This window comes from Berkeleyomyces rouxiae (genome assembly GCF_048999995.1).
Source record: "Berkeleyomyces rouxiae strain 22BRR77 chromosome Unknown BrBRR77_ptg000009l, whole genome shotgun sequence".
Classification (NCBI taxonomy): domain Eukaryota; kingdom Fungi; phylum Ascomycota; class Sordariomycetes; order Microascales; family Ceratocystidaceae; genus Berkeleyomyces; species Berkeleyomyces rouxiae.
In genome coordinates this window covers 677,025-692,210 of record NW_027396499.1, presented here as the reverse complement: position 1 = coordinate 692,210, position 15,186 = coordinate 677,025, and the positions used below count along the sequence as shown (strand labels likewise).

At 52.6% G+C, this 15,186-nt stretch overlaps 4 protein-coding genes across 4 annotated transcripts; 1 reads left to right on the top strand and 3 right to left on the bottom strand.

The window, feature by feature from the left end:
* Nucleotides 1–969: 969 nt before the first annotated feature.
* Nucleotides 970–1,680, top strand: BROUX77_006779 (uncharacterized protein; the record flags this gene model as incomplete). Its single annotated transcript, XM_073751801.1, has 2 exons — nt 970–1,128; nt 1,369–1,680. 2 exons carry the CDS (start codon nt 970–972, stop codon nt 1,678–1,680), a joined length of 471 nt encoding a protein of 156 aa, XP_073602926.1.
* A 795-nt stretch (nt 1,681–2,475) lies between these two features.
* Nucleotides 2,476–3,954, bottom strand: BROUX77_006778 (uncharacterized protein; the record flags this gene model as incomplete). Its single annotated transcript, XM_073751800.1, has 1 exon — nt 2,476–3,954. One exon carries the CDS (start codon nt 3,952–3,954, stop codon nt 2,476–2,478), a length of 1,479 nt encoding a protein of 492 aa, XP_073602925.1.
* A 1,497-nt stretch (nt 3,955–5,451) lies between these two features.
* BROUX77_006777 (uncharacterized protein) lies at nt 5,452–5,679 on the bottom strand (the record flags this gene model as incomplete). The annotated part of the gene is made up of 1 exon (XM_073751799.1): nt 5,452–5,679. One exon carries the CDS (start codon nt 5,677–5,679, stop codon nt 5,452–5,454), a length of 228 nt encoding a protein of 75 aa, XP_073602924.1.
* A 5,530-nt stretch (nt 5,680–11,209) lies between these two features.
* On the bottom strand, nt 11,210–12,337 carry BROUX77_006776 (uncharacterized protein; the record flags this gene model as incomplete). The annotated part of the gene is made up of 2 exons (XM_073751798.1): nt 11,210–12,097; nt 12,236–12,337. The coding sequence occupies 2 exons, from the start codon at nt 12,335–12,337 to the stop codon at nt 11,210–11,212; spliced, it is 990 nt and encodes a 329-aa protein (XP_073602923.1).
* Between the last annotated feature and the right edge of the window lie 2,849 nt (nt 12,338–15,186).

Here is a 15,186-nt window from a genome sequence, read left to right as displayed (position 1 = left end):
CCAACCTGGCTTCATATTAAAAGCACGTTTTGTAATGAGGCCAGCCCACGCGCTCTCGCAAGCCGCTGCAGGGACTTGTCGCCGTGCCGTGGACATCCAATATAGCCAAGTGTAGCTATGTATGTCGCCAACTACACAGTTGACTATGTCCCTGTTCGAGTTACTCCTGCCCACACGCCCATGCAAATGCAAACTCCACGTATAAAGCACACAAGTAACAAGTACAAGCCTGCACTCTTCCTCCCACGTCGTGCAAATCGACACTCGGTGAAACCGTCCTCTCGCCTCTGTTCTCCCTCCTCCCTCTCTCCCCGCTCTAGGCGCTGTGCTTCCTCTGTTTCTCTGCTCTGCTGCCCTTTTCTTTTTTATTCATTACTCGCATGGTTGCTGCCCTTTGGTAGGCTGCAGTCATCTATGCGCCAGCCGCCAACACGAGGCGCAAAAGAACTATTTAACCAAGTAGTCTATAACTATCCACATACATACTTGCGTAGTCACAGCGCCCGCTTGTCTAACAACATCATCTCGAGTCTAGCCATTCTCGCGGGTCCTGCGCCAAACCCTAGCCGTCCGTCTCCAAACCCTGTGGCGGGGTATTTCGCCCTTGCGCCTCTGCAGGTCACCCCAAAAGTGGAGCCTCCTTCGTACAAAGCGTCCAAGTCCAACGTCTCCCCGCCCCACTTTGACCTCCCCGGTTGACTCAGTCCATCATAGTCCATGGCATTCCATCGCCCTCCGTTCATATGGCCCCAGTTTGCTGTGTCCAGCCCTTAGCAGCACGATCCATAACATAAGCAAATTAAAACGCTCTCTGGCGGAAGAATTTGTTCTGCTTCTTGCATCGACTTGATCCAATTCATCACCACGACGCCATTTTTCTTTTTTCGCTCCTCGTCACAATCTCGTCACCACCAAACCCCTCTCCTCCTCTCTATACTTCTCTACACCCACACACACCCCGCCTTCACAATGAGCGACTGGGACCAGGTCACCAAGATCGGCAGCCGTGTCAACACCGGCGGCGGCGGCCCTCGCGAGTCCGTCGTCCGCGGCAAGAGTGCTCTCAACGCCGCCCAGCGCAGCGGTGCTGTCATCGGCACTGAAAAGAAGTACGCCATTGGCAATGCTGTATGTGCCCCTCTCCCTGCTCCCCTCACGCCGTCCACCTGCGCCACGCGAGCTTCGTAGAAGCCTTGATTTGCCGTGGTCTTGCTCACCTCCGGATGCGGCTGCAATTGCGGCCAGGCCAAGCTTGCCCGTCACATGCTTGCACCACCAGCTGCCACTCCAAGCTTCCTGCGTAGATGCCCTTTCTTCTCTGCCTTGTCCTGCCGTCAGCTAACCATCGTCTTCCTTTGCTTCAATTAGGCCAAGTCTGGTGGCGGCGAGGGCCAGCGCCTGACCAAGGTCGACCGCTCCGACGACATCATCAAGCCCAACACTGTCGGCAAGGCGGTTGGCGATGCCATTGCCAAGGCACGCCAGGCCATGGAGCCCAAGATGACCCAGAAGGACCTTGCCACCCGCTGTAACACCACCCCCAACATTGTTGGTGAATTCGAGCGCGGCGTTGCCACCCCCGACCAAAAGGTGCTGGGCAACATGGAGCGTGTGCTCAACGTCAAGCTCAGAGGCGCCGACATTGGCAAGCCCAAGTTTGTCAAGAAGGACAAGAAATAAGCAACTTCGTTTTGTTTGATTTAGATTGATGGATCGTTGCAGCATCCTCGGCCAGTAAGCGGTCATCTCTAAACTACAGTGTCGGTGTTATGCTCGTGTCCAAGAGTCAAGAGATGCTATTGAAAGGATATGTGTTCTAGTAGCACATGGATAAGCCATTGGTTGCATTTCAATGCACAAGAATGGTGTCTTTTCCATCGATCTTGGCGAGAGGTATAGGAGCTTTCTGGTCTCTCTATTTTTTTTTTTTGCGTTCAAGGCTACTGGTCTCGGAGTTGTTTGGGAGGGTCTTTCAGTTGTGAACGAGACAACAAGAGGCTTGCTCAAAACTCAGGCCGCTCACTACCACGCAAGGCTGATGTGCCGACGATGGACGGACGGGTTTTTTGTTTTCATTTCGCGGGGTTTCTGTATAGACGCAAGTCCAGCAATATATATGCTACATCCTTCTCGTTGACTTAAAGCGATGACGTGAGTGAGATTCAACGGTCGGGTAACTTGTAGTCTGGGACAATCAGGTTCATGGTAAAAAAATATATTATTCAAGACAACAGCCGTGTTGTGTTGCCTTTCATGGAGGTGAACTTTAAAAAAAACCCAATAATAATGCCTTCTACAACCAACCAAACGCCAATACAAAGGAAACAGACTCAAACAATAGAAAAAAAAACAAATACTACCGAGAAACAAACGCCAGCCGAAGGGTATCTCAAGACAAGAGAAAAGCGACGCACAAACCGTGAATATTTTAAACCAGTGATCAGAGGAAAAGGCACCATAAGCCATCACATCCCCCTACGCAGGAATAAGCTTGGCAACTCGGTTGTGAATCGCATTTGAGCCCGGAAACATGTCGCGTTCCATAACGACAAACTCACGACCGCGCACATTGAGCACCTTGACAAACTCGGGCGCCACGTCCTTGGCAATGATATCCAAGCAGGCGCGGGCCTCATCCGCGCCCAACGGCGACGGGAACGAGTCGAGCACGCGCGTCATGACCGTGCCGAGCGGGAACGACTGGCGACTGAGCCCATTGGGCAGCAGCATCAGCTCGAGCGTGCCGGCAATGTGCTCAGCGCGCAGCAGCGTGTCCTTGCGCTGCATGTCGGCCGTGGCATTCAGGTTCTCGCGCGCCGCCGCCTCCTTGAGCCGGATGCGCTGCAGCATGGTCAGCGGCTTGCCCGTCTTGGGATCGGTGGTCGGCAGCGCGCTGTGCGCGGGCCGCGCGACGGCCGCGCGCAGCTGCTCGAGCACATTGGGTCGCGGCGCGGCAGCGGCGCCACTGCCGGCCGCGCGCGCGGCTACTTGCCGCTTGATGGGGGCCTGCGGCAGGTCGTCGAGCGACAGGCTGTCGAGCGAGAGCTCGAGGTCCGCCGGACACGTGGGCGCGGGCACGCGCTCGGCAACGCACTGGGTGCACAGGGCGCGCAGGTTCTGGGCAAAGGCGGCGCACAGGGCGGCGGAGTCGATGGCGCGGTCGGTGGTCAGGCGCAGGCACATGAGGGCGCCAAATTCGACAAGCTCAAAGGGGGATGCGCAACCGTTGTACGTCTGGATGGCAATGATGCGGCGCATGTCGTCGACGGTGACGAGGCGCTTACCCCAGTGGCGCGAGACGTGGGGCAGCAGCTCGCGCAGCTTGAGAATGTCGGACGAGCCGTTGTGGGCAATCTGCAGGACGACGGTGCGCATAAAGGCAGTGTGCAAGCCGAGAAAATCGTCAAACTCGACGGGCAGCCCGCTCTTGGTCTGCCGCCGCACGGTCTTGAAGAAGTCTTCGATGCGGCTGTTGTTGGGCGGCGCAATGGTCTTCTTGATGGTGCGGCGCGAGGCGCGCGCAGAGTCGAGCCGGCCGCTGCGCGGCGTGCGCGTGCCGCGCTTCTCCGTGGATGTGGGTGTTTGCGAGCCGTTGATGGGCAGCGCAAAAGACGATTTCAACGGCGTCGTGAAGACGGGCGCGGCGATCTTGACTTCGGTGTTGTCGGTGTGCTCTTGGATGCGCACACGCTTGACAACCTTGACCGGAGTCACAGGCTCGGGGGTAGCATCCGACGAAGACTCGTCGGAGCTGGCCTTGCGCTTTCTGGTGTTGGTGTTGGGGATGACGCGGACATTGGCAGCCGGTGCCTGGACAAGCGCGGCCTTCTTCACGCCCAGCGGAGAAGCAGCAATCGAAGCCTTGGTGGCGCGGCCAAATGAGGCAATGTCCCTCTGGGCAGCAGGCGAAGCAGTTGCCATTGCTGCCCGCGTTCTAACAGCAACACGAGCCATGATGAAGATTTTTCTGATAGTAGAGCAGAAAAAGAAAAGAAGGAAGCGAGCGAACTGTGAAGCAAGCGATGGAAAGTTGAGATGAAGTCGCTTCAGCAAAAGAGGCAGCAGAAAGGAGTGGAAGCTGTCGTGAGGCGAGCTGGCAACTACGAAACAACGTTTGGATGATGCAGAGAAACTCAGAGAAAACACGCATCAAGAACTTGAGATGAATGAACAAGCTTGGGTACTGCAGACAGTCTTATGAAGGGCTATTGCACACAAGTAAACAAAAGAGCGGATGAGAAGAGCAAGAATGTCCGTTGGAATGGAGACGGGAAGAAAGCAAGAGGCTGGTTGTCGTGGAAGCAGAGACCACGCTGTAAACAAACGGGCCCCTCCCCCCTCCCCCCTCGCCCAGCTTTTTCATACCCTGGCCCCGTTACCACGGAAGTGCGCACAAGGCGATGCCAGCTCGACGCGCTCGAGCGCGCTACGCGTGGCCAGACACGTGCTCTGGTTGGTCCACCACGCGTGGTGAGTGGGGCCCAGGCTCCACCTTCCTCTTTGCTCTAAAGTGAATTGGATGCTTCGTGTCAGGGCAAGTACGACGCGTTGAATTTTGTACAACACACACTACTATGTGATCAGCTCATGCTTTGTGTCAGCACAGCTATTTGTGCATGGCTGGTAGACAGCCATAAGTTGGATTTTGGAATGGGTAGATAGCTGCAAAGAGAACCACTTCGAAAAAGAACCGTGCTACAAAGGGAGATTACGAAAGACTCCCTCAACATGACGATCTCCTTTTCTTCTGGCCCTTAGGGTTTGGGTTCACGACATTTTACAGCTCTGGCGGTAGCAGCCATCCGTCGCTTGGTCGCATTTGCACATGTGCGTTGGCATGTCATTGTGCATCCATATCACATCACTTTACGCGCCGATTACCGTCACAGGAGCTAGATAAATGGTATGTTTTGAAAGCCATCAACTAAAGGCAGAAGAAAAAGAATCTACAAGTGCAAAGAATCCCACAAAACTCCAAAGAACCACTTGAGCCCGACCGGTACTTGAGGTCGTTGCGCTCCCCATAGATACCCAAGAGACCACGATAAGGCTGCCCAACGGCTAACCCAAAACAATCTAGCTCGGCAGTTGGCTGTTCCTAAACGGGCAAACAAAGCTTGATCGTCAGTCTTGAAAAGAGAAGAGGACTAACAACACATTTGCTCGTGAGTACAGGTACCAACCAAGTATGTATGTAAATATGCAATAGTAGACAGGAAAGCAACAACCAATAACCATCAATCTTTGCACATGCCGAGCAGCCCTGAAATCCCGCCAACACATGAGCCACACACAAAACGCCGTATTTATCCCACCCAGAACAGAACCACTGGAACAAAAAAAAAGAAGAAATCGCAAAGGAAACAAAAGCACTGCCGGAGTGTCAGGAGAGAAGCATAATGCGAGACTGGACCTTGCGCCAAGCATCTCGGATTCTGTTTGGAGCAGACGCTAATGGCGGATGGCGGTCGGCATACAGTCGTGGGCAAACGAGACCGGCGAGGGCGGAGGGGCAGCGGGAACGCTGTAGTCTTTGCCGTAAAACTCCCTGATGGGCATGGTGGACGGGATTTCGGTGCGGAGAGAGGCATCGACGCCCGAAAAGAGCTGCTCTGAGCTGATGACGTGGAGCGTGCGGCGGGGCATGGGCGCCTGGATATCGATTTGGCTCGAAGACATGGTGAGGCAAGTGTGTGCTGAGGTAAATGTGAAGATGAGGTGGAGATGTGGTAGAGTAGACTTCGAATATATGGAGATGGAAATCTGGGAACGACGAAGAAAATGAGTAGGCAACGAGAGGGCCAGTGGCGCAGAGTAGAGTCCTGGAATGGAGCGAAGCGAATGAGATAAGAAAGAGAGAAGAGGTGTAGAACAAAGTTGGTGGTGAGCTCTCAAGAACAAGAAAGCTGGAGGTGGAGGAGAGGGGGGTGGCGGGCTTATTTATCTTGTTGGTGAGTTGAACAACCAGATAAAAGTGCAAGACCGAGCTGTACAAGAGATAAAAAGGCGATATAAAAGGTTCCCCTTGTTTCTTGTCAGAGGTTAGGCAAGCAAGCGGATTGATTGGGAAACTAGCACAATACAAGTGGTAACTTATACAATGAATGCAATAACCAAGTAGCTAGCATGTAATGGGTTTAGTTACCCCAATTTAGACACGGCAATAGCCAAACAAGGCTACAGGCCAGTGACAAAAGGTGCGCGGGAAGGGGAAGGGGAAGGGGAAGGCAAGGGAAGAGAAGGGAAGGGAAGGAAGGAGACCAAAAGCAACCCGGCAACAGGGGATTGGTCAATGGTGGATTATGGGCGGAACCGTTGCTATTGTGGGGCAGAGACGGAAGAGGGCGAACAAAGACAATGCAGGGAAGGTAGGTGCTTTGGTTCAGAGTGGTTGCTGATTGGGGGGGGGGGGGGGGATATCTGTGTGTTCCCCCATGGAGCAGGTACATGTATAAAATAAAAGAAAAATGTATTTTTTTTGGAGGCGATCACAGACATGGAGGGCTATCGATACAATGGGCCAAGGACAAGCCAAAAAAAAAAGAGCGCAGCGGGCGGTGGAGGAAATGGAATCTCTGGGCAAAGTAGAAACTTGGGTGTGGGACAGTGTGCGACAAGACCGGGCGGGCGTGGGTGTTGAGATTGAGCATGAGCATGAGCATGAGCTGAGCATGAGCGTGGGCGTGAGTGTGGGTGTGAATGTAGGCGTCGGAGCGGACGTGGGCGTGGGTGTGGGTGTTTGCGGGTACGGGTGCGGGTGCTTTTTGTTTGCGTGAGCGTATCGCGGAGTCTGGGAGAATGAAAAGCTTATCTTGGGCAGAAAGCACGACATTGACGACGGTGGAAGCTGGGCGGTGAGAGTGTCTAGAAGCATACACGCACAGATACATACAGATAGTGGCAGATACATACAGAAACAGGTACAGATAGATACAGATAGTTGCAGAGACAGATGCAGATACAGGTGGAGGTAGTTGCAGGCAGAGGCACCTGTATACAGCCATCCGAGGCGCAGACGAGGTTCCTCGACTTGGAAAACAGGGCAGAAGGCAGAAGGCAGACGACAAAAGACAAAACACAAGAGGCAGGAAAACAAAAGGAAATGATCTGGCAGTAACGTCGGGGCACCAGCAAACGGTGCCGGCGGTGTGAAAGCGTCAGATGGGATGCGAGGATGTGCATCGCATGTGCGGTCGATATAATGGCCATTTTTTTCTGTATGTAGTTACAGGGGGCAAATCCTCCTCAGAGGTTATGCTATGCTGCTTGCTCCCTGGCAGCAAGTGCGCTGCTCCTTCCCCGTGGGGTGATGGAAGGTGGGGGGAATTGGGGAAGAACAGGACAGGACAGGCGAGGGGTGGAAGCAGGAAGATCTGGTATTATACACACAGCTAACTATGTATCTACATACGTGTACAGGCACATACGGAGGTACCTCTGGAAGAGTTTCTTGTCTCCTTCTCCAACGCGCACAATAACATATGCCGATTACAAACGCCTACGCGAAAAAAAAAGGGAAAGAGCAAGGTGCAATATTTGCGGCTAATCAAGTGCACACGACCACAGGTCCACACGTGCCTACGCAGAATTAGGGCTGGCAACGGAAAATGGCAAGAGCAAAGGGCCTGGACTGGGCGGACAAAAAGGGCCTTTTCTAGGCTTCGGCGTGGGATTGGTTGCAGGCAGTTAGAGTAGTTGACTAGTTGGTTGATGGGCAGATCTGGGCAAGTACCCGTTTGGGCTTCTGTATATTTGGCATACAAGTACATATGTACTTGCGTACCTGGTTGCTTATTCCAGCTCTGCATGGCATAGCCTGTGAAGCTTGCTGTGCCTGTTTTGCCTGTGTAGAAACATGTCTCAATGTCATGTAACTAGCCAACTAACTAGTCATCCCATTTAGCAATTTGTGTGGCCGCAAGTATAAAAAAAAGGAGCATGCAAACATGCTGTGGCACTGCATCACAGCACGAATTCCACCGGCTCCAAGGGGAGTCTGAAGAATCATTGGTTCCACGTGCCAGTACAGCCCGCAGGCAGGGCCGTGATGATCGTGCAGGCGAGAGGGCAAAGCCTTATGCAGGCAGTAGCAAAGGCGATAGCCAGCAGGAAAAAGAAAACAGGGCAGGGTGCCAGAGACATTCTGCAACCACTTGGAACCACCGGGCCTTGGATTGTTGACGCTGGTTACACTTACTTGGTCTTGGAGGCGCGGCGGCTCGCGACAAGACACGGTCGTGTCAGTTGGTCATTTCGTGTGTTGCGCTTACTGGTGGGAGGTGGCCGTCAGGTATTTCGCAGCAGGCCTCGGGCGAGCAGAGAAGCCGAGAGCCGGGGTCTCAGGAGCCGAGCGACAAGGAAGCAGGTCTGAGCAAATGAATGAATGAGCTCAGCGCAAGAAGGCAGGCGGGCCTAACTGGGAAAACCCAACTGTGGAAGCCTAAGAAGGCAAGAGATCGGCGCTTCTACGGTATTCCATGGGCTTCTCGGGACGTGTTGAGCAGTTGGCTACAGAGTTGGATTTAGCGGTCTTTACTGGTGTAAAAAAAAAAAAAAAAAACAGGGCGTCCCTCGCGGGCTATGCATACATGCATCCACCAAAGGTTCTGGAATGGCGACGCGAACAGGCCGTGTGGGGTAGAGAGGAAAAGAAGAATCGAGGCGAAAGAATGCCTGTCGCGAGCATTATTTGGTGATTATGGCTGTGCTCTGGGGCAAGACACATAATATCACCAATAGCTGTAGTTACTCCTGGCCCTCCGCAGCCATGTGTGTCCCCTTGAGTTGTGCATGCATCTTCGGTTCGCTTCGGTGTGCCCCCTAAGCAGACCGACCTCCCGCAGCCGCAGCACACTCCAAATGCTCTACACACAGTTAATATGCAGCAAAAATCTCGCTTCATGCATGTGTATGTAGACACTTTGACATTGATATGTGTGGCGATACACAGTTAACCGTCAGACCTGGACTTGTATAGTTGACTATCTAATGCACTCTCTCCTCTCCTCTCGCCATGCATGTCATGATGATATCACCCACAGCCAGAACGTCGAAATAAGACACTGGCCTGCCCTGGCCTGGCCAATCATCCCCGCCCCTGCGGCCATGTCCATACAGTAAACGTGCGCTGATAATTCTGCATGTTATCTTCACACGCATTTGCCCACGACGCCCAGTGCGCCCTTGCCTTGGAGAGTCGCCGGGAGACATCGTTCACGCCACAGCCCAAGCCAGCCAGCCGTTTTGTTGATCAGCCCACGGCATCACATCACATCACATCACATCTTGTTCCACGCTCCGACGCACACTCGTCGCGCCTCTTTGGTCCTGGCGGCGCGTCCCAAGAGCGTATCAATCGCACTCGGTACATACAAATGTAGCCAACTGGTGTCTGCCAACTAACATCGGCCGCTAAGCACTAGTTGACTAACCATAGCCAACTAAAGCCTCAGTGTTGGCTGACACTCACGTCAGCAAACAAACAATGGCCGCTGGCACAGCACACACGGCTTCATTCTTCATTGTTCTTCGTATTCTATTCTCAGCAAGATCGCCCCCCGCCTCCTCCCTCGTTTCTCCTGCCTCCTGGCAGCGCTGGGCCCCCGGGCATTTACATGTAGCAGAGGCTCGCCGTCCCACCGTCCCACCGTCTCGCCTGTTTCTTTCTGCCCCAGATTTCGAGGTTTTGGGGGAGGGGGACTATCTGTGAGCCAGGGGGGCACATCTTTGCTGCTGGTGATACATGCCACTGTATTCTTGTGTCTCTACGGTGTTGGAGATGTGAATATATGCCCTAACCGTACTCTCCTGGTCTCCTGTCTCTCCAGCACCTCCTTGCTCAGATAAATATACATCACTAAATATATACACCTCTCTCTCGTTGAGCAGCGTCCCCGTGGTGGAATGCTGTCTCGCATTTAGCTACACTTCTATATTAATACACGTCAGTTTCCCGCCGCCTCCCCTCCCCTGTAACTGTTTCTACCACACCACATTGTCACAGTGCTTGCGGCAGACATGCTCAGCTTTTGCTCGCATCCGCAGCGTTGTTCCAGGTGCATCCCGTGCTTCCGGAGCGGAGGCTTGTATCCAGTTGGCGGCTTGATGCCTTTTTTTTCTCTGTCCCTCTCATGCTGCCCTTTGGAGCTGGAGATATCCCACTGACACATGCTTACATGCACATCTACATACATGTACATTAACACCGGTGAATATCGCTCATCTACCTAGTTATGCCGTGTCTTCCCAACTGTCCCATCTGTGGGTGAGCTCCCGCCTCCTCATGTTCGCTTGGTGACGTTGGATGGACGACTGCAAAGCCGCCTTTCCCGCTCCCGAAGCTCACCGCCGGCTAGCCACAGCACACTCTGACTCCTGGTCGCATTCGATGCTTATCCCTTCGGCTGTGTCTGTTGGTGCATGTAGAGAGCAAAAGGCCAATGGAACTCCCGTGTCCAAAGCTACCCTATAAGGACACTTGATATTGCATGCTGTCTGGGTTCTAGTGCTGGTGTGGTGTATCCCGCTCCCCCTCATCGGCCTTCGCGTCTTCTCTCCTGGTAGTCTTGGCCGACTTTCTTGTATCCGCATGGCCGTCTTCGTCCATTTCTGCTTTGCTTCTGCCAGTTGTGCCAACATCAAATCACGTCACATTCTGCCCCAACCTGCCTGTCCCAACACTTTAGTGAAACATCAAGAGCCTCTCACTGTGAAGGAATCGGCCCTGATAATGAATGTGTCACTTGCTGATAAAGACTCTTCAATGCCCACTAGCTACTTAAACGTTGTCCAGGTGTGCGTCACGTCTCGGATAGATAGCAGCCAACACGCCTGACGTGGTCAAGGTCTGGAAAAGAAGCCGATGGATCGCGAAGCAGATAGGGCCCAGGGCCAGCATAGTCGGATTGTGTGTCACTAGATTAAGAAAACTATTGCTTGTTTATTATCTAGACATCTGCGAATGGGGAAACAGGAGACGCCTCCGTTGTCGGCCCCTCTCGTATCTCAACTATCTGCCCAGGATAAAGTAAGTGATGATATGTTTGTGTTAGGCCTCACATACATTGGTTTCCTACCAGATACACACACAGGCCACCGTTATCGCAGCTAGGTATGACGAGCCAAAAGAACTTGATATGGTTGAACACATGTACTCTTGCAAAGTGGCCATGTGCATGCGTCTCTGGTGGGTAATGATATCCCTCCTAATCTAGAGCTTCGAACTTCTTGCCTTGTATACTACAAATCCGTGTCGCGGCGCATGAAAACGAATAGCCGTGTCACCAGTGCCTATCTCGATAGCCACTTCCTTGCGGCTCAGCGAGACGAGCTTACCGGAATCCACATGCCGCATGCCATAGTCTGACGGCCGGAAGCTCACCACATCGCCAATCTTTAGGTCTGATAGCTCATCGTCAACCGAGTTGGCCTGGTCGTGGAAGGACTCCTTGGTGATGATATCAAATGCCTGGTCTCCGGACACTGTCTCGGGCTTCTTTCCTTGCTTCTTTTCGGCGGAGATGAGCTTTTGAAACCGCGCCGTCCACGCATACACCCGAGGGAACTTGGACGCCGAGAAGGATGTTTTGGGGAGGGCGTCGGGAACTCCCATGATCCAGTAAAACGGCCAGATCGCATCGATATCAGCCACGGTCGGTCTGTCGGTTCCAAGCACCCAGTCGCGCTCGTCACTCAGAATAGTCGTTTCCAAGAGCATCATCGACTCATGCATCTCCGACAGTGCTGCCGGCCGAGCCTGCCGGATCGTCTCGGGCGAATACTTCCCGGTAAAGAGCGACGCTCGGTCCTTCCACCATTGGTCTGACTTCATAACAGGCAGATCCAGAGGCAGCAAAGCCGCGGCCTGGTTAAACACGCCAGAGTCGATGGTGAAGCGCTGCAGAAGCGCCTGTAGCGCTTTGTGCTCGGGGGTGGACGGATTGCCCAGGCGAGGCTTTTCGGGGAACATTTCCTCGAGCTTCTCAATTATAAGCCGCGTGTCGACATACACGTCACGGCCGATAGATAGAATGGGAATTCGGCGGTGCTGGATCCCGAGTCTGTTCAAATCCGGGCGGGGGAGCATCGGAGGTTGCAACTAGAGGCACGTAGCGTTGCCAGTTCTCCGAGTCAGTCAGATTCGGCGCCAGCCAGGAATGATGTATGTAGATGTCTCGAACATTTCTGCTCAGCATATAACGTGTGGTTTCCGTGTCCCATAGCTATTTCTACTTACACATTGTGAGTACGGAATGCTGCGAAGTGTGAGATACCAAACCACCCTCTGCGCGTAGGGCGAGAAGCTGTAGTGGAACAAGACTATTCTTGGGGAGCTCATGATTTCTGGACGTATGCACTACCACAAACACCGTGTGTAGTACTTTTGGCGTATACAAGTATGTAGTTGGTGAAGATGTTCCGCTTGGTATTCCAACGGCAGCAGTTGTCCAGTATAAGTACGGATGGTATTCTACACGCTACAAGGATAGCACAAGCTTCTCCAAGCCCATCGCCATGTTTCATTCCGTCAGAGCCGAAATGCGGGGGGCTAGCCGGACCAAACACTCTGTCAGCAGTAGTCAAAACGACCTAGCCTCGGTTTAGAAGCTGTGCTTCGTTCCATGTCCAACTCCTATTCCGTGCCCACATGTCCCCTTTGACCTCTGTCGTCCGTTCTCTTGCTTTAGTTTATCTCTGCATTCCCGCCAAGGGAAACAAGAAACCTAGGGCCGCGGGTCTTGCCACAGATTCGCATCTAGCCTCTGCTTTGCTTGTATGAGCTTATCTCCCACAGCATGGCAGCCCGAGATCCTTGTTTTCGGGACGGAAAACTAGAAGGAGGATCATCCCTTTGCTATCATGTTGAGTCTTTTATTCTCTGCTTGCATATGTCTTTGTCTAGCCCCAACTAGGACCGCAAGATTCACAACGCGGGTTAGGGTTTCACCAACCCACTCCCCCCCTCCATTCCTCCATCCCTCCATCCAGGTCTCATTGGTTTCTCGTCATCACGGATTTGTAAACCGACACTTACGTCACCCTTCTACATGTCACCATCGCCCATCGTACGCTACTTGCTGCAGCTCCCCGCCTTGCCAGTTTGGAATTGAAATCTCTCAACTCCTGGCCCAGTGGAAGCACACCGTGTGCTTCTCTCATCCACACTGCCCCCCGCTCCCTGCAGCACTGTGTCAGGGCTACTCAAGCTTAAATAGCCAATCAAACGTCATCGTCGCCCATGTCGCTGGTCAAGTCGATTAATAAGTCGTAATGAATGCCAGTAGGCAAATCCCCTCCGAATCTGGTCCTTGGGACAATGTGTCGCTGCAAAAGCTATTCCATAGCACTCTTCGTGCAAACATGGCCACTGCCATTCGTGCTGTCATTGGTTAAACCTCGCTGGACAAGCTGCTCGCCACACTCACAACAGCCCTGCACCCCGAAGCTTGTGTCTTCGTCACTCTCCCGCTATCGTCGCCTCTCCCCTCGGTATCCGAGACGCGCATGGGTTTCCAGGAATCCGGGGGCACCACGCTCATCATGACGCAAGCCATCGCAACGGTCCATAACCTGGATTACACATTTCGCCCTCTAGGGCGATCGCTTTGGATGTGCACTCTAGGCCTCATGTCGTCTGCTTCATAGCAGACCTGGAGTTTTCTTGCACAGTCGTGTATACATCGCTTCGTGTAAAGTGCCATGTCGACTTTCAAAATCTCGCTTCAATGTTTCCCAAATTTGTGTAACACCTGTTCATTAGTGGCCTGGGTGGCACTTGCTCCAGTTCTCATGGTTAGTGAAATATCTTTGTGTATACATGGTATTTCTGGTACCAATGGTGCTAGATATACTTTGCAGATTCAGCGTCTCCCTCGTTGTAATATGAGAGGTTTGTGACATCTGCATGAGAAACAAGTTGCCAGTCTTGTTTTTGGAAAGCTAACCCCAAGCAACCCTACCCTCTCCGTCAGGAATCGGAAGACACTCTGCGTCAAAACAACCCCAAATAGCAGGAATAGCAGGTTCCATGCGAGTAATGAATTTTTATAAAAAAAAAAAACCCCCCAAATAGCAATACAAATCAGTGATGTGAGTAGTGTAGCATGAGGAGGGCTGTCAGGCAATCAATTTTTGAATACTTGGGTGTTTATCCGACTCGTAGTTGGCTGCAATTTCAGGGGCTGAGATGGCCCCAACAATCAAATATCATTTTACTAAGCGATCGGACATTGGACAATAGCGCACGAGCCCCATGCCAGCCATGCTTTCATGGATTTTTTTTTCTCTTTTTTTTTTTCGCCAGGAAATACGATACAAGCATAGCTGACAGCGTGACTATCCATAGTGGCTGCGTGTTCACTTTGTTCGGCTTTTATTGACCGCTGGACTCTTTTCTTGGTTTCCAACTTTTATAATCGCGTGCCGTCAACTATGTCCACTGCTCCCCTTGCATGGGAGAGGTATGGAATAGCCCAGTCTGGAACAACAACCCTGGACAGAGATTTAAGAGTATTGGGCGTACGAATGAACATCTAAGGATACGAGCCAAAAAAAAAAAAAAGAATCCAAGACCTGTCAGGCCCATCAGACTAGGCCGGGTCGGATCGATTCAGAGCGGCGGACAAGTGCCAGCTCTGGCATTATCTCCGGGAGGCCCTTGGGCCAAAACGAAGAGGTTGTAGGACCGGCCATGGCTCATGCATTCTATGCATTTTAAATCAACCACGCGACAGTTTGGAGGGAGAGGCTCCTTAAATGGACACAGTATGTGCATGGAATAAGCTGTGATACAACATTGTTTGTTGCGTGGGATATTTACGTATAGAACACGCTGTGGCACCCGTCAAATCTGGCTATAGCCGAGTTCTTGCAAGCGCAGCAAGCGGGCAGTATATACCATGTCCATGTGCGATCAAGATCAAGGCTATGCGAAGACACAGGCATACATGTCACCGTAGGTAGCTTTGCCTAGCTCAGCCTGCTGGGCTCTCGGACAGTCAGGCTTAGGTTTAGGCTTAATGGTCACATCCACACACCAAACACCCAACTGTTGGTAGTGGGCTTGATAATCCCTGATCCTGGCGGGCCTGGGTAGCTATCGGTAGCCTTAGTATGTCATTGAGTGGGGGTATATTTTATTGAGACTTGCCATTCATCTCGGTCGACTCCTTTTTGATTGTCTAGGGC